Source organism: Panicum virgatum, chromosome 7K, assembly GCF_016808335.1.
Source record: "Panicum virgatum strain AP13 chromosome 7K, P.virgatum_v5, whole genome shotgun sequence".
Classification (NCBI taxonomy): domain Eukaryota; kingdom Viridiplantae; phylum Streptophyta; class Magnoliopsida; order Poales; family Poaceae; genus Panicum; species Panicum virgatum.
The window spans coordinates 46,120,640-46,138,680 of record NC_053142.1 but is presented as its reverse complement, the minus strand read 5'-3'; the positions used below and the strand labels follow the sequence as shown (position 1 = coordinate 46,138,680).

At 40.7% G+C, this 18,041-nt stretch overlaps 2 protein-coding genes and 1 long non-coding RNA gene across 7 annotated transcripts; all 3 read left to right on the top strand.

Annotated features, from left to right (window-relative positions):
• The first annotated feature begins 1,119 nt into the window (after positions 1 to 1,119).
• Positions 1,120 to 2,597, top strand: LOC120641683. 3 transcript variants are annotated; one of them, XM_039917881.1, is made up of 4 exons: positions 1,120 to 1,922; positions 1,999 to 2,226; positions 2,330 to 2,357; positions 2,440 to 2,597. In XM_039917881.1, exons 1-4 carry the CDS (start codon positions 1,860 to 1,862, stop codon positions 2,448 to 2,450), a joined length of 330 nt encoding a protein of 109 aa, XP_039773815.1. In that variant the 5' UTR covers positions 1,120 to 1,859; the 3' UTR covers positions 2,451 to 2,597. The 3 variants fall into 3 exon arrangements, 1 of the variants encoding a protein (XP_039773815.1); XR_005662362.1 differs by lacking the exon at positions 2,330 to 2,357 and having other exon boundaries at positions 1,999 to 2,303; positions 2,385 to 2,597; XR_005662361.1 differs by lacking the exon at positions 2,440 to 2,597 and having other exon boundaries at positions 1,120 to 1,459; positions 1,630 to 1,922; positions 1,999 to 2,393.
• Positions 2,598 to 4,939: 2,342 nt separating this feature from the next.
• LOC120641684 lies at positions 4,940 to 8,614 on the top strand. Its single transcript, XR_005662363.1, has 3 exons — positions 4,940 to 5,202; positions 5,287 to 5,442; positions 8,204 to 8,614. It is a non-coding gene; the product is annotated as an uncharacterized LOC120641684 (long non-coding RNA).
• A 1,978-nt stretch (positions 8,615 to 10,592) lies between these two features.
• LOC120643110 (villin-4-like) lies at positions 10,593 to 17,587 on the top strand. Of its 3 annotated transcripts, none has more exons than XM_039919633.1 (22): positions 10,593 to 10,648; positions 11,290 to 11,389; positions 11,706 to 11,774; positions 11,888 to 12,130; positions 12,212 to 12,389; positions 12,467 to 12,599; positions 12,750 to 12,912; positions 13,013 to 13,163; positions 13,246 to 13,352; positions 13,705 to 13,860; positions 14,028 to 14,096; positions 14,164 to 14,232; positions 14,337 to 14,474; positions 14,565 to 14,693; positions 15,279 to 15,426; positions 15,523 to 15,533; positions 15,623 to 15,763; positions 15,860 to 15,985; positions 16,127 to 16,192; positions 16,710 to 17,019; positions 17,120 to 17,286; positions 17,362 to 17,587. In XM_039919633.1, the coding sequence occupies exons 1-22, from the start codon at positions 10,593 to 10,595 to the stop codon at positions 17,473 to 17,475; spliced, it is 2,844 nt and encodes a 947-aa protein (XP_039775567.1). In that variant the 3' UTR covers positions 17,476 to 17,587. The 3 variants fall into 3 exon arrangements, with proteins under 3 accessions (XP_039775567.1, XP_039775565.1, XP_039775566.1); XM_039919631.1 differs by having other exon boundaries at positions 16,710 to 17,093; positions 17,140 to 17,286; XM_039919632.1 differs by lacking the exon at positions 15,523 to 15,533 and having other exon boundaries at positions 15,279 to 15,429; positions 15,615 to 15,763.
• The last annotated feature ends 454 nt before the right edge of the window (positions 17,588 to 18,041 follow it).

Here is an 18,041-nt window from a genome sequence, read left to right as displayed (position 1 = left end):
TGCATCGCCAGGATCGGTGGCGTGGGCGGCGCGCGCTGGCCGCCGGCCGGCCGGCCGGTGCGCGCATCGGAGTCGAAGTCCAAGCGCGTCTGCTACGCCGGCCGCTTGCGCCTGGCCATGGGCGTCAACCCGCGAGCATGGTCGTTTTGACACAACATACTCCCTCCGTCCTAAAAAAAAAATTCGTTTTTTGAAGAGTCAAATAATTTCAATTTTAATCGAATTTATACAAAATAATACTAACATATATATTACAATATAAGTATCTTTAAATTAATCATGTAATATATTTCTATACTACATCAATTCGAAGACACAAATATTTGTATTTTTTTATAAATTTAGTCAAAATTATTTATATTCTTTTTGAAACGGAGGGAGTAGTAGCTCTAAAAATAGTGGATTGTTTTTAAAATATAAAAATGCAAAAGGGTTAAAAATAAATAAAAATTCCCTTTTACCCTCGACTAGTGCTCTCGCGGTCTCGCCCCGCCGCCGCCGCACCCGGACGGCGCCGCTCGTCCCACCCAAGGTTTTTTTCCGACCGATGGACACAAACCGCCGGCCACCGGTTCCGGTTTACCGGGCCGGTTGGACCGGTAACCGGTTGAAACCGGACAAACTCAAAATTGAGTTCAAATGATCCCGTTGAAACAGTCGGAACCGGTTAGCCGGCCGGTTTGGTGGTCAAACCGGACCGGTTTGATTGGTAACCGGTTAAATTCAATTTTTTTTGTTTAAATTCAAATGCCCGCAAAGTATACTAAATAAATGTTTGTATAATATATTTTAGTCTAAATTAACCCTCCAACCCTCTTTTGTACTACTTTTACATTGTATTTGTATACTTTTGTATGCACATTTTTTTGTTTAACTTCAAATCCCCGCAAACTATACTAAATGAACGATTTTTTGAGAAAATTTAACACCATTAGATTCGTCGCACCTTGAAGTATTTTTAGAAATTTTTTTTGAGAATTTTTCATTTTTTAAATTTAAATTTAAATTTTAAATTTGGGTCGGTTTCTAACCGCCCGATACCGGAACCGGTCCGGGCCGGTTCGACCGGTAACCGCGGTAACCGCACCGGTTCCGGCCGGGTTTTTTAACCCTGTCCCACCACGCTGCTCGCGCCGGACGCACCCGCTCATCCCGCAGCGCTGGTCATCGTCTCCTCCCCCATATCCACTACCTCCCTCGCCCTATCCTGCCCGTGGGATCAAACATTTTGCACCACCAAACCCTAGCCGTCCGGTCGGCGCCATCTCCATCTTCCATCCGATTCACCGGGCGGGGCGCAGCAATAAGTCTGTCCGTACCCACATGTACAATTCGTTCCGCCCTAGGCAACGCAACTTGCGCGTCGCCGCAGAAAATAAAAGGTTGCCCGACTCCGTCTCGTCGTTCTCCAGTTCCTGCAACGAAAGAACCAGGCCGCCTCCGATCTCCATCTCACATGGTTTGAAACTCTCTTCAATCTAGTCTGATCTTATTAACATCTTGTGTGATTTTTCTGTTAACCTCACATCTAATCTGTAAGTTTTGATTCTTTTAGATTTCCCCCGCATAATAATTTTGTTGCTTTGCGGGTACTTTTTTTTTTTGAGCAAAACGGGTACTTTGTTGCAGAGTTAGGATAAGAGATTTCTATGCCCACCTGTAATGTTTTGCCATATGGTGGTTGTGGAATTGGGAAATATGATTCATTATTTGGACCATTGAATCAATATATGATTCTACATTGAACTTTCCTGGTTGTCATTTGAGTCGGACCTGCTGGAGGGTTTTTCCCATTCTGTGGGTTGAAGCTGCAGGGGATCATAGCAATAAAAAGTGCCTTCTGGCTCTGGCAGCTATATATGGCTGATGGGTCCAAGAAGAAGGTCGGACCCAAGGCTCTGCGGCTTCACCATCTACATCCTGTAAGTGCTCCTGAAGCTGCACTTCTTTGTAGAGATTGATTCACGTGGATATTGAGTTATTCACTTTGTTCCACAGGATATCCTACAGGACATACTGTCGCGGCTAGAGTTCAAAGAAGCTGCGCGAATGAACATACTGTCCAGCAATTGGCGACGCCTTTGGAGGTGCTACCAGAACCTGGTCTTCACTAGGGAGACAATGTTTAGCAGTGGCAGCAATGCCATCATAAACCGGCGTAGATTCATCATCAATGTCAATAGTGTCCTGCGGCATTTAAGCTCTACCACTGTGAAAAAGTTCATGGTTAGATTCAAGCTCCGCAAGCCACATTCCCACCATGTTGATAGATGAGTTCGCTTTGCTGCTGGGTCAAAAGCAAGGTACATTATCTTTGATTTATCTCCAGGTTCATGGGGTGATGACCATGACAGCAGGTACATCTTTCCGTTGCATCATTTCAGCGGTTCCAATGGTGCTCCTATTAGATCCTTGCGCCTCATGTTTGTCTGTTTGAAGCCACGGCCTGATTTCTGTGGTTTCACAAATCTCAAGAAGCTCAAGCTTGATGCAGTGTCGATTTCTGGACATCTCCAGTGCTTGCTGCCAGACTGTGCCGTTCTTGAGTGGCTAAGCATTGTACGCTGCACCCTGCATGGCTTGCAAACATCCCAGCCATTGCATCCAAGATCCATACTTTGCAAGCCATTGCATCCAACTTCTGTTTTCAAGAGGGATATCATGGCAGCTGTCTCGGCGGTCTGGAGTAGGAAAATGGGTAACTTTGGGGTACTCAACTCAGCGTATATCACATTGATACCCAAGAAAGAAGATGCCACAAACATCAAAGAGTACAGACCAATCAGCCTGGTACACTCCTTTGCTAAGCTCATCACCAAGCTGCTAGCTAACAGGCTTGCTGGTCGGCTTGATCAAATGATCACCCCAAATCAGAGCGCATTTATCAAAGGCCGGTTTATATTGGATAATTTCATGTTGGTCCAGCATACGCTTCGATATCTTCATCAACAAAAGCAGCCCCGTATACTCCTTAAGCTAGATATTACCAAGGCTTTTGACTCAGTCTCCTGGCCCTTTCTCTTGGAGGTGTTGCAAAGGTTGGAGTTTGGTCCCATCTGGTGTGACATTATTAGCAGACTATTAGCCACCTCTTCAACCCAAATTCTCTTGAATGGCTGCCCTGGGGAAAGAATTGCTCTTCGACGGGGTCTGAGACAAGGAGACCCGCTATCCCCAATGCTCTTCATCTTGGTCATGGATGTCTTGTGCAGATTAATTGAGAAAGCATCTGAAGAAGAACTCCTCCAGCCTCTGGCTCGTAGAGCGCTGCAACATCGTATCTCCCTCTATGCTGATGATGTGATAATTTTCCTACAACCATCCGCTAGTGATATCAGAATCACCCTTGACATCCTGCAACTGTTTGGGGAAGCTTCTGGGCTCAGGACAAATGTTCAGAAGAGTAGCGTTCACCCCATCCAATGCTTGGAGGAACAAAGAATGATATTGCAGAATCATATTCCCTGTCAGATCTCAGAATTCCCCTGCAAATATCTTGGAGTACCATTATCCCCCCACAAACTAACTAATGCACAGGTTCAGCCCATTGTTGATAGGATTGCTGACAGGCTTCCTGGCTGGAAAGCTGATCTTCTCACAAGAGCTGGTAGATGCACTCTGGTCCAATTTGTGCTAACTTCTATGATGGTCTATCTGCTGCTAGCAGTGGACTTTCCTGCTCGGGCGCTGAAATCCATTGACAAGATTAGAAGAGGTTTCCTTTGGAAGGGGAGGAGAGATGTGAGAGGAGGACACTGCCTCGTTGCTTGGCCCAAAGTCACCAGGCCATGGTTTCTTGGTGGGTTAGGCATCTCTCACCTCCAGCACCTAGGATGGTCACTAAGACTGAGATGGCTCTGGCTACAAAAAACTGAACCTGACAAAACATGGGCCTTCCTGCCTGTCAAAGCTCAACATCAAGTGCAAGCATTTTTTGATGCAGCTGTTGTAACTGTAGTAGGAAATGGCAAGAACACAATATTTTGGAAGGATAGGTGGTTGACTGATCAGAGTCTAGAAACTCACTACCCACACCTGTTCAAGGCTGTGACTGCTAGAGGAAGAAAAAGGAAAGTATCTGATGCTCTTGAAAACAGAAGTTGGATCTTGGATATAAAAGGAGCTCTTACAGTGGAAGTCCTCGCTGAATACTTGCAGCTTTGGGACCTCCTGGAGGGAGTTGAGCTGCAATCAGAGATTGAGGACACTCACATTTGGAGTTTCTCCGCCTCGGGTAATTTCACTACAAAGTCCGCGTATGAAGCTCTCTTCATTGGATCTATTCATTTTGAACCTTGGGAAAGAATCTGGAAAACCTGGGCTCCTAGCAAATGCAAATCTTCCTTTGGACAGTGGCCCACAAGAAATGCTGGACAGCTGACAGATTAGCAAGAAAGGGACTAGACCACCCGGCCTCCTGCCCCCTTTGTGCTCAAGCAGGGGAAACAATTGATCATCTTTTAGTAACTTGTGTATTCAGTCGGCAAATCTGGTTCACTGTCTTACAAGACCTTGGCCTGGAAACACTGGCACCACAGGTTGTGGACATGTCCTTTGTGGAATGGTGGGCTGCTGCGAGCAGCAGGGTTACTGGGAAAAATCAGAAAGGCCTCAATTCCATTATCACCCTGGTTTCATGGTCCTTGTGAAATCATCGCAACCGTTGTGTGTTCGATGGAATTTCTCCTAATCTGGCATATGTTGCTGCATCAATCAAAGAGGAGGCGAGACAATGGTCTATTGCTGGAGCTCGAGGAATCTCTCATCTCCTCGCCCCAGCAGCTGCTGTCACCTAGGTGATACGGGTCTTGTTTGTTTGGTCAAGCTTGTTTCTTTCTCTTGTAATAGTTGACTATGTAACTCTTTGGGGCTCTTTTCCCCTTTATTCTTCTTAATATATTGATACGCAGCCCTCCTGCGTGTTCGAGAAAAAAAATTGCATCGATTGAGGTACCTGCATGTGAAAACCTGCAGTGGGATGCAAAAGATTGAGTTACAAGCCCCAAACCTTGCTACATTCAAGTTTCACGACTGTCCGATGCCAATCCGATGCCAGTCGTACTCAATGGATGCTTGAATATAACAGAGGTGACTGTTGCACTTGTAGCATCGTCTGATTGTTTTAGTTATGCCTTCACAGAGCTTCCTAGTGGTATTCCTCATGTGCAAAAACTCTCCATGGAACTTGTTATGGAGACCAAGGTTTGCTCAATGCTTATGAAAATTAATTTGTTTTTATATGCTTTAATTATTGTTTGTCTCTAAATGGCTCCCATTATGTATCAGATGCAAGATTATACAAAATGCCCTACCATGTTCTTAAACCTGAGGCATCTTGTCTTGACCATGGAGATTTTTAGACACTACGAGCATACTGGTGGTATACTTCGTCTTGCTTACCTTTTGGAGTTGGCTCCAGTTTTGGAACAACTGGAACTGCACGTAGGTTCTCTTCAATACCGATACTCGCTCTGTTTGAAAATATGTACATTTCTAGCTTTGGTGTCATGAATGTGGTTACTCTCTTGTATAAATCCAGTCAAATTTAAGATGGTTTGACTTAGGACAAAGCTAGAAATGCACTCATTTTGGGGAGGATAGAATAGTTGTTTTTGGCAAAAAAAATCGTTTATACGCTTTAAGCACAAGATAGTGAGACAGTTTATACTATTCCATCTATGGTCTCTTTAAAGTTTATACTATATTCTATCCTAATATTTGTGTTCATGCAATATGGCACCTTAGCTTGTTGTGAATCTTTTTCGTTTTATGCAACTGAATACTTAAACTTCAAATTTGTGCATGTTTCTTTCAAAAAAAATTTGTGCATGTAAGTCAATTTTGTTAGGAGAATTCTCAAACTTTTGAACCAGCCTGAGTTTGAATGTGACAGTATGAACTTTGCAGAAAAAAAAGGGGGATGTGGCAACACTGACTCGTCTTTTCTTTTCCCTAGTAGCTGGAATGAACTCAGCAAATGGCTGTGGAATACTCAGCATCTATAAGATAATATAATATGGTAAGCTAACAGAAAAAAAATGCATCGCCACATTGATTTGAATAAAAAGTTTAGCTTCTATACTGCTATAGTAAAGGATGTCAATCATTGGCAACTTGTTGAACATAAGTTCATAAATGATTGTTAAACACCACGGAACTAAACAGTATTAAATAAATATAGTAAGTCGTTTGGTTTTCCTGTGCTCTTGATCTGATGTATGCTTGTGTTGAGCAAGAATTTAGCAGCCCATTGAAGTCCTTGATATATTAGATAGGCTTTGCTGTTTCTTTAGTACAGTGGCTGTAAAAATTAGGACATGCTTTCCAGTCACATAGAAGGCTAAAGTAGTTTGCATTTTTTTTCTTGAACACAAAATGGTTTGCTTTTTACAGCTGTGTTGTTAACGCATTTACTTCCCCTGCTATCACCAACCAGCAAATTTGAATAGTTTTATGACCTGACAACAATGTTTTTAAATCGCCTAATCGTTTGATCGAACAATGGGTGGACCAAACGACTAATTGTGATTAGTCGTCGACTAGGGTCGATTAGTAGTCGGGTCTGATCGACCCTAGTCGTCCACTAGTCGTCCAGGATATATATATATATATATATATATATATATATATATATATATATATATATATATATATATATATATATATAGTATAGGAGTTTAAGTCCTGAAGTACTAGTATATATTCTCATATATATTTCAGGCCAAGAAAGTGTCTAGTTTTCTATGTCTAGTACTGAATATAGAGCAAATGGTGACTGCCTGGCTGGGAGCCTCTCCAGTCTTGCCTCTTAAGTTCTAACCCTAGTGGGCTTTGGGCCTCTCATTTTCTCACCAGCCCACAAGCAATCCAGCCCAGTTACACAAACCTGATCGAGAACACCCCTAGTCGGACGATTAATCGCCTCTAATCGCCGATTAGTCGGTCGATCGGTCGATCAGGCTTCCTGATCGAGTCGTGGACCCTAATCGAGCACGCTGGGCCGATAAGGTCGATTAATCACGATTAATCGCGATTAGTCGCTCGATTTGAAAACATTGCCTGACAATATAAGAGGAATAGAAGATACTAAGAATAATTTACAGAATATTACGCATAGTAGCCCTGATACAACACCTAATCATAAGCAGTGGTCTGAGCGTAAGCTAGCACAGAGTTGTAGAAAGGCCAAAATAGGATAACTTAATGATGCACAGTTATAGATTTCTACATGATCTCAGCATCTTCTTCTGTACATGAATTTCTCAGTGAATCCTATAATTTGATCACAAGGGCAAGCCCATAGGAGGGTCCTGTCCCAGTGCCTTGTAAGAAAGCAGATGTTCCTACAAGAAATTCGGCCCAAGAGTGGAGAAATAGTAAACTGCTTCATCCCATTTGCTCACAGAGAGTACTGCAGATATATACGTGTCGGAGGAAATTTGTGGGAGGAATTCACACCTGAACCTATGTATTGAGTCATCAAACAGTGAAAAAATCACACCTGAACCTAGGTATTGAGGCATCAAACAGTGAAATATAGACTAGCTCGATACGCCTCCATCTTGAATGCAAACTAATAACTAAGGCAATGCCGATAATAATATCACACATAATAATATTACATATGAAGCAGCACTGTAAACATCTTTTCCCCCCTACTAACACAGCAGACAAATAAAACAAAAAGGAAGAAAAATCGATATCATTGTTATGGCATGAAAACAGTCTCCAAAAGGATAGCTGTAGGCTGTACATGGTGTACATATTAGATGGAAATATCCGTGAATTAACCTGCTTAACAGACAGCAAAGTTTAAAGGGAGATACGGTTGATCCTGGGGATGGTGCAGTCATGAAGGCATGTGATGAGACATGACAGAAGTTGTGGCAAAGCCCGAGAAGGTCGAGGTGGTAGGGTCTTTGGTGTCATGATGACCCAGCAATGGGTACTGGGATATGGAATGAGATTGGGGGAAGGTAGGAATGGAGGTGTAGTTTGGGTGGGCTTCTCAAGCTAAATGGAGGGATGAAATTCATCAGTTGGGATTGGCAGTCCATATGATCTTTTGTGATTGCAAAGGCCACATGAAACTTTTTATGATGTGGCTGACTCTGAGATGATATAAATAATAACACTAGTTGCAATCCACATATAATTACGTTTTTGTAACATGTGTTTTTATTTCTGGAATTGTCTTTTACAGATGGAGTGGCACGGCAAGGGAGAAATAGTCTTGTAACTTGAGGAAATACTGCCACGGAGGCCGCACAATCATCTGAAGGCGCTTCACATTACAGGAGCGTACAGCTACCAGAGTCTGCTTGATCTAGCACTGTATATTGCTCGTAATGCAACAGCACTGGAGTGCATGGTCATTGATCCAATGGTGAAAAATAACTATGTTCTCAGCCATCATGAGGAAGAACAGCATGCAGTCAATTGGGGCCGGCAGATGGCTAAACAACACCTGAAGTGACGGGGGTTTGATGGCATCCTTACTATATTGTAATAATAATGATGAGGCAAAATTTCAGAATAATAAGTGTTCTTTTAGCAAATTTCAGACACATCATGAGAAATGATAATGTTACCGTTCAATATAGTGCTTGTGGTTTAAAGGTGCGCTGCCTATTTGGTTTTCTAATATTTTAGACCAGAAAATAGTATCAATGAATTATTTGCTTGGTTCTATCCGCATCTCTATTTTTTTATTGGTGGGGGTTGCTTTAATTAAGCGACCTTTGTTAAAAGCGAAAGTGCACTTTTTGTAGGAGAAAATGTGATTGTTAAAAGAGTACTTATTTTAAACGGAGGGAGTGTTGTGCAAACAGCAAATAATCGGAGCTCCAACATGTGAGGTTGTGTTTATGGCTGCCTCCATTCCGAGTTACATTTCCTTTTGGCTTTTCTAAATGTTATAAATTATTTTGGTTTTTTCTAAATATAGTAGTTTTTATTGTACATCCAGATAGACACTATGTCTACATGATCCATAATTTATAACCGAGCGGGTAACATTCTATTTGAGCCCATCGGATATTCTTAACTTATCAACTGTCTTTTAGAGGGTTTAGTTCAAGATCCGGCAGGTAACTATTCCAAAAAGAAAGAAAAAACTGGCAAGCAGCTCCGCCCAGGAGCAAACCAAACAGCCCCTGCTCCCTGCGAAGATGGGAGCGGCAAGTTCTTTATATTATATTTGGGAACTTTTTATTTGTTTGGCACAATTTTGAGTCCCTCAAAAACAAAAAATATAAATTCCGCATCGGGTACGAATCCGGTCCATTCGTCGCCGTGGTAGAGGAACAAACCAGGGTTGAGCCCTGTAGCCTCTAACAGAGATGAAAATGAAAAGATAATGACTTATGTTTCGGCCGGCGAATGTAAATTCCGCATCGGGTACGAATGCGGTGTTTATCATAGTAGGCCAAAAAAATACTATTCATATGCAAGCAATTACAAAACAGAAGAAAGTTATAGTTTTTAAACCATCTATCAAATTCAAATTTTGATAGCACAATTGTATTTATGTGAAAGAGACCTTTAAAACAAGACCCCACTTGTATATATTCGACAATATTTTCAAAAACACATAAATCGCTTACATATGTTAGAAAAAATACCAACAAAAATTAGTAAAAGTGCTCAATGAACTTATTAAAGTTGCCTTTCGCTAATCATGCAATAAACATCCGCATACCCGCAATTGTTTACCATCATCGTCTAAACCATCTAATCTATTTTCTAAATATCAACATCAATATCCACTTAACTAAACTCATGCAAGTCAAGGAACATCTTGTAAAGCGATAAGAGACTTTTGCAAAATTCATAAACAAATTAGAATACACTTTAATCATTCAAACATAGTGTTGTTTGCTATTGTTTTGAAGCTCTTATTAAAATGAGCGCAATTGTGTCACCAGATTTTGATTTGGACGCTCGGTTTTGAACTTACAGATTTTTTTTTAATTTAAAATCATGTGCATGCACACAACTATGTGTTCTCTTTCTTCTCACATATGCATGCATGTGCTAACATCATTCATCTTTTCTTTCTCTCTCTACCCATTATACGCATGCGCACATTTTGAGGCTCCAAACTGATTTACCGCCAGTTTATAATACAGCTGACTGTAAATTAACCGCATCCAAATGAAAATGGTGCGCCATAGACCGTGAAGCATCCCATTTCCGGGTCCTCTTTGTCAAAATGGTGCGCTCGATTTTGCTAAGAGACACATGCGCTCGTCGCTCGCATGTTACCTTTTCCTGAATCCGTCTTTCACGGATGGCCATCTACTTCGCCCCTCTCCTCCCAACCCTCCCCGGATCGTTCTCCCCACAAGAATTTCCCAATTCGATCGACAAGAACAGCACTCTGGTGGTCCGGCCTGAGGTGAGAGACTGATCGGAATCCTTCTTCGTCTTCTTTTTTATCCCCTTCCAATGCCACTCTCTGTAGTCCGTGCGAATTGATTACACACGAGGTTTCCTTCGAGCTATGTTGTTACAATCAATCATTTTTTATTGCATAATGCTGGCATTCTTTTGATACAAAATCAGGCGAAGGCTCTTCAGCAACATCCAACATGTCAGTGTCTATGAAGGATTTGGACCCGGCCTTCCGTGGGGCTGGGCAAAAGGAGTATCCTTTTTTGCTGGCTTCCCTGCATCATATGATCATCATGCCTGACAATTTCCATCCCATTGAAATACATTTTCAGACCATAGCATAATTCTATATATAGTAGACTACAAAAGTGTGTATGACAAGATGTAACAATTGGGCTAATTCATTATTACAGTACACATGCTGCAGGATAGTCTGAGAAATATAGAGAAGTTCCATAAACTGTTTTTGAGTTCAGCTATAATTGCACTTATATTGTTTTTTCTTTTTCATTTCTCCCATGTAGTGATTGTGGTCAACTATGTTTGGCATGACTCTAAAATCATGTAAAATGGTGTACACTACGCATAATAGTTATTCGTTGCCATGATAGTTACAAACTTACAATGTTTAACACAGTATAACTTTCTCTGACATGAAGTGAGTGTTCAGCTCTATAACTAAACTAAAAGTGTAGATATATTGTATAGAGGACGACTAAACTAATTAAAACCTTTTTGATAGCCAAACTAAACAGAAATAAGGATGAAGTTGGAGTAAAGATTGAGGAAACACCGATTCTATTAATTTTAGTCATTTACCCAAATGAGCACTCCATTGTTTCTATATTGTTGTTCACTAGAGTTCAAGTATTGCACTCCTTAATTTAATTTTAGTGGCCTGGAGGTATGGCGTATTGAGAATTTTAAGCCAGTTCCAGTGCCAACATCTACTCATGGAAAATTTTACATGGGTGATTCATATATCATCTTGAAGGTATGGATATATTAATGCCTTATTATGCATGAAGATTACTGGTGCATCATAATTGAAAGGCAAATGATTTGATTGAGCGTGAAACAAATTCTTTATTTGATGCTCTAAGAAAATTGTGATAAAAAAATACTTCCTTCCTTTTGGTTTTCTATTTCTCATCTCGTATCATATAATGCAACCATTTATCACTTTAGTCCATGATATGCTTCATGGCCATGAATCCCTCATCATGATAGTGCAATCTGTTTATGGTTGATATCAGTGTTGCTTTTATGTTTACTGCAATGGATATTTGTTTCTTTTTTTTTCCGTGCAGACAACAGCATTAAAGAATGGTTCCTTTCGCCATGACATCCATTATTGGCTAGGTAAAGACACTAGTCAGGTAGATTTGCAAACCACTTGACACTGCATTACTTCATTTTACTCTTGAGAGCTATTATACGTCTTTCTGTTGACTAATAGCTCTCCAAAAATACCCCTTGTTTTTCTTGGTAGGATGAGGCTGGAACTGCTGCAATTTTAACTGTGGAGCTTGATGCTGCGCTTGGAGGACGTGCTGTCCAGTATCGGGAATTGCAAGGCAATGAAACTGAAAAGCTTCTCTCATATTTTAGGCCTTGCATCATGCCACAGCCAGGATGTGTAGCTTCTGGGTTCAACCATGTAGAAGTCAATGAGCAGGAGCATTTTACCCGCTTATATGTGTGCAAAGGAAAGCATGTAGTCCATGTTAAAGAGGCAAGCTATCTAATCTAAATATCTGTTTTTCCCAAATGAGGTTTGCTCATTTCTTGATTATGCCTTCTATTCTACGACTAGGTTCCTTTTGCTCGCTCATCCCTTAATCATGAGGACATATTTATTTTGGATACCAAGTCCAAAATTTTCCAGTTCAATGGTTCCAACTCTTGCATTCAAGAGAGAGCAAAAGCTCTTGAAGTTGTGCAGTATATCAAAGATACTTTCCATGAGGGAAAATGTGAAGTTGCAGCGGTTGGTAAGGAAATGCATTAATGTACCTAGAATTTTAGAATCACAAATGAGATGATATGATAAATTAGATTTCTCTCATAGAGGATGGGAAATTGATGGCTGATGCTGAAGCTGGTGAATTTTGGGCTTTGTTTGGTGGCTTCGCTCCTCTTCCAAAGAAGTCACCTTCAGAGGATAGTGGGGAAGAGAGTGAAATTGTTGTCAAATTGCTACGGTAACTCACTACCATTATTCCCATGTCCACAAAACATCAGCAAAAAAGTTGTCAACAAGAATAATAATCTTCTATATAAATTATGCATATTTTGGACTAATATTCTTTTGATTTTGAGAAACTGAGTGGATAATTTGTTTGACTTCCCAGCGTTAACCAGGGAAAGTCGGAGCAAATTAATTTTGACTCCTTGGCGCGCGAGTTACTTGAGTCAAACAAATGTTACTTGCTCGACTGTGGTGCTGAAATGTATGTTTGGATGGGCAGAAATACTTCTTTACAAGAAAGAAAGGGTGCGAGTGAAGCTGCTGAGGTTACTTGTTTGCATTAAAAAATTCTTGATAGTTTTTTAGAAATATTCATGTTTGATATTATGTTTCTCTACGCACTCAGTTCTTTTTGCTTCTATACAGAAACTACTCATTGAAGGTAGCCGAACAAAATCACATGTTATCAAAGTAATTGAGGGATTTGAAACAGTCATGTTCAAGTCAAAGTTTGTTGAGTGGCCACCCACGCCTGATTTGAAATTATCATCTGAGGATGGAAGAGGCAAAGTTGCAGGTTATTGTCTACATATTGTCTCCAGTGCATGGTATATATACAAGCCTAATTCCACGCATTTATCCATCATTTCTTCTTGCAGCTCTCCTCAAAAGTCAAGGATTAGATGTTAAAGGCTTGATGAAATCTGCACCTGTGAAAGAAGAAGAAGAACCAGTGCCTTATATTGATTGCACAGGCCATTTACAGGTATTAGTTTTGCTAACTCTTATAGATCTTTTTACAAGGTGCTAGGTATCTTCCTTGTTTTTGGGCTCTTGTTGGGTTCTTTCTCTAGCTTGCCCAACTTGCTTTGGACAAAAGGCTTTGCTATTGTTTCTAGGTCTCTTCTAAGTTCTAACACTCCGTTCTATCCACTCAACTGCACTCCTGCAGAATGACATGAAACTACCTAGTCCTTGTATACATGTATACAAATATTTGTCTCCTTTGATGTCCGCCCTCCAACCAAAGTTTGTTGATAAAAGTTTGTCATATCCTTCATCCATTTACTTTTGGGGTAACTCTTGTGGTGGTTTTATGTCCTATATATTGGCTTCAGGTCTGGCGTGTAAATGCAAATGAAAAGACTCTTCTATCAACCCCTGATCAATCAAAATTTTACACTGGAGATTGCTACATTTTTCAATACACATATTCTGGAGATGACAAGGAGGAATGTCTTTTTGGGACTTGGTTTGGGAAGAAGAGTGTTGAGGTAATAATATGAGTGTCCAAAATCATCGTTACTTATGATCTGTGGAATTTGAATGCACATAAATTTGTATAAGTGAAGAGAGATTTTGATAATTTTGAAAGTTCTGTACCAGCCTATTTCCAATTCAATGCATGTTACTCCATATGAACGATCTTAATTGCTTTCAGGTGGAGAGGGCATCAGCAATTTCTCTGGCTAGCAAGATGGTTCAGGCTGCAAAGTTCCAGGCTGTCCAGGTAATCACCTGGTTATTTGTATATTAAATCAGAATGTCAGTATCTAATACATTTTTCTTACGCACAGGCTCGCATTTATGAAGGGAGAGAACCAATTCAGTTCTTTGTCATATTTCAGAGTCTTCAAGTGTTCAAGGTTTGCTTCAACTTTGTAGTCAAAATCTTTGACCTGATCTGACATTCTAACAGACTTCAAGTTGAATGTTCCTTCCTTTTTCAATGTCTGAATCTTCAATGTAGGGTGGCCTTAGCTCTGGATACAAGAACTTCATTGCTGAAAACGGTGATGCGGATGACACTTACTCTGATGGCGGGATTGCACTGTTCCGAATTCAGGGCTCAGGATCAGAAAACATGCAAGCACTTCAAGTAGATGCAGTATGTCCAAGATCATATACTTTTGTTTGTAAAAGATATATGTGAAAATCTTAGTATTGAGCTACTTCATCTCTTTAACCTTTTTGTTAGACGGCTTCCTCCTTAAACTCGTCCTATTGTTACATTCTACACAATGGAAACAATGTGTTCACATGGACTGGCAGCCTTACGACCTCACTGGATCATGACTTGGTTGAGAGGCAGCTAGATGTAATTAAGGTGCGAATATTCTACCTTATTGGAGCAAATATGAATCTTACTTATGCAACTTTACTGACTGCTTGGTGTACCAGTAATTTGGTACCAATGGAAAACCTTGATTGACCCCCCCTGCAAACCGAAGAACATGTTGTAACTCTATTTTTCTCTTTTTATTGCAATGACATATGCGGTTCTCTGATTAGGCCAGCATACTGTTAGTGTAGCAGCAATTCTATATTTTCTGTTTACACTTTAGTATTGGAAAACTAGAAAAAGCACATCAATGGGGGACACTTCTCTGGACCGTTGGTTTAGTTGCTCCTTAACAAATGTGTATTGGCTTCTAGATGTATGTTCTAGGTGCACTGGGTGTTTCTTTAATGTATGGGTGTGATTGATATAGGGCGGCATGGAAACGATGTATTGCTGTTCCTCTGAACTCAGATCCAACAAAGATAAATATTAAATGTTTGTTCCCTTACTGTTATCTTCGCCATGCTCGCTATCACAGCAACTTCTGTGGTGTTATTTCGTTATTTGGATACGCTATGGATTATCCTTCATCTTGACTCTTTCTTTGTGCTTTTCTTTTTGATTGTACAGCCAGATCTGCCTTCCAGGTCACAAAAGGAGGGGAGAGAAACCGACCAATTCTGGGAACTACTGGGTGGTAAATCCAAGTATACGAACCAAAAAGTAGGAAGAGAGCATGAAAGTGACCCTCATCTTTTCTCATGCATCATATCCAAAGGTAATACTATATATTGTATTATAAGGATCTACTAGGTGGAGCTCATTATTCAACATCTGCTGACACTTCTTCTTTTGATGTTGGGGGGTGATGAAGGAAATATAAAGGTAAGAAAAACAAAGATGGCAAGTTTTATGGCTGCATGTGTTCTTGTAATGTCTAATACAAACTTTAATTTTCAAATACACTTCGTCAGGTCAAAGAAATACACCACTTTACTCAGGATGATCTGATGACAGAGGATGTTTTCGTTCTTGATTGTCACTCGGACATATTTGTTTGGGTTGGCCAGGAGGTAGATGCCAAAGTAAAATCACAAGCTATGGATATTGGAGAGGTAAAAATAAAATTCACCATGTATCATCTAATTAGGAATCGCGATTTTTTTTAAAAAAAATGGGTTTCTTACTTTCTTTCTCACTGTAACTGCCAGAAATTTCTTGTTCTTGATTACCTTATGGAAAAACTTTCACGAGAGACTCCAATATTCACTGTGTCAGAAGGCAGTGAGCCACAATTTTTTACTAGGTTCTTCAACTGGGATTCGGCAAAATCTTTGGTAAGTAGTCCATGTGTGCTGCGCCTACTTATTGTGAATTATCATCACATATATTATTCCATGAGATTGACACCTAATTATACCTGATTATTTATTTTTGGAAATTAAATGCATCTTACCGCTTTTGAATTTTTGTTGCAGATGCATGGTAGTTCATACCAGAGGAAGCTTGCCGTCCTCAAGGGTAGAGCACCTCCATCACTGAATGTAAGTCTGTCAAATCATCTTCCAATATTTTGGTGGAAATCATTCTCCACCTATTTGTTGTGAATTTTAGGTCAGATTCACTTCCAATATTTGGCTGCAAAAGATCTTTTTATTCATAGTTTTTGTTTCAATGAAACAACCGGCAAGAGGTACATGAGTCTTTGTATTAGTATAGCACGAAGAGAAAGACCTAAATGTTCGAGGGACCCAAAATTTTATTCATTGAGATATAGTCTTTATATCTCCATTTTTATTGGCACTCTTGTTTTACCAATATCCATATTTCTTTGTGCTATGCGCATGGGACGACCATTAACTTCTTCTGCGGGCATATGAATGAGTCCATTATTCAGATTAAGGTTTTCAGCCTTTTAGTTAGAACTATCATCTGTATGAATGAGCCCTAAGATATGCTGATCATAAGATTTGGTAAAAGGGCTACAGGGTGACTGAAAACAGCATCTGAGTGGAAGCCCTATCTAAAACAACTTTACTCTCACCATGTCCATGTTTTCAGAAACCAAAGCGACGAACACCTGCATTTACAGGAAGAAGCTCGGGACAAGATAAATCTCAGCGCTCGAGAAGCATGTCCACCAGCCCGGACCGTCCGCGTGTTCGCGGAAGGTCTCCAGCCTTCAATGTGTTAACTTCAGCCTTTGAGAACCCAAGCAATACCAGGAATCTTTCCACCCCTCCTCCTGCTATCAGAAAGTTGTTCCCGAAATCTGGCGAATCAAAGGTGTCACCCAAAAAGTCAGCTATCAGTTCTCTCACCAGTTCTTTTGAAGTTCCCATGAGAAGTACAATACCAAAGTCAGTAAAAGGTACAGAGAATACTACTCTTTGGTTTCCAATTCTGCCAGATCATGGAAGATCAAATGTTCAGTACTTTACCCTTGTCCTTGAAACTTTTGCAAAATGAAGCGAGCCCTGAAGCAGAGAAGGCTATACGGGAGGAATGCGCCACAGGTGACGGTGATGTGGGCGAAAATGAGACAGAAGATGATGAAGGGCGTACTATCTACCCGTATGAACGTCTGACGACCAGAGCTGAAGATCCTGTCCCTGACATAGACGTGACCAAGCGAGAGGTGTGTAACCCATCTTCCATTTCGCATTCTTCAGATTAGATGATGACATTCACTTACTGTTTCAACGGAATGCAGTCCTACTTATCATCAGCCGAGTTCAGAGAGAAGTTCAGCATGACGAGGGCGGCGTTCTACAAGCTTCCTAAGTGGAAGCAGAATAAACTGAAGTCTGGTGTTCAGCTCTTTTAGCCTGCCCGAGGTCAAGACAGCAGCCTTTTGTGAGGACCAAGGACACCAGTTTTTGTTTTGAGTTCTTGTATTCCCTAGTTAGAGCTTTTTTTCCTTTTATTTTCGTTTTTTATTTGCATGCGCTACTTGTTCTCTCCGTCTGTAGGATCTAAGATTCATTCTGAGCTCACACGGGTTTTGAACTCCAGAGCTCGGTTGTGGCGCTCATTGGATCATATGTACAGCAAATAGATGAACCGACGCACGCATAGATGAAAGTACTCCTATATGAGATGCTTAATTTGACTTACCATTTGCTTCATATAAATGAGAGTTCAGCCGCTGTTATTTCTTTTTTTTTCATTGACCTTTTTTTTACCTTGTCAACGTTAAGACAAATAAAAGTTGCAGCATTGTTTAGTTTGCTCTTTCAAATCCATGCAAGGTGTCTGCTAGTTATTTCATGGCAAGGATTGATGCCATGTCGTAGTTGATCATGAAGGAGGGCATCTCCGCCACCAGTCCGCCACGGCGCGGGCCGAGTTGTCATCCTCGCCCGGCCGACACTCGAGCAGGCAGAACCCTGC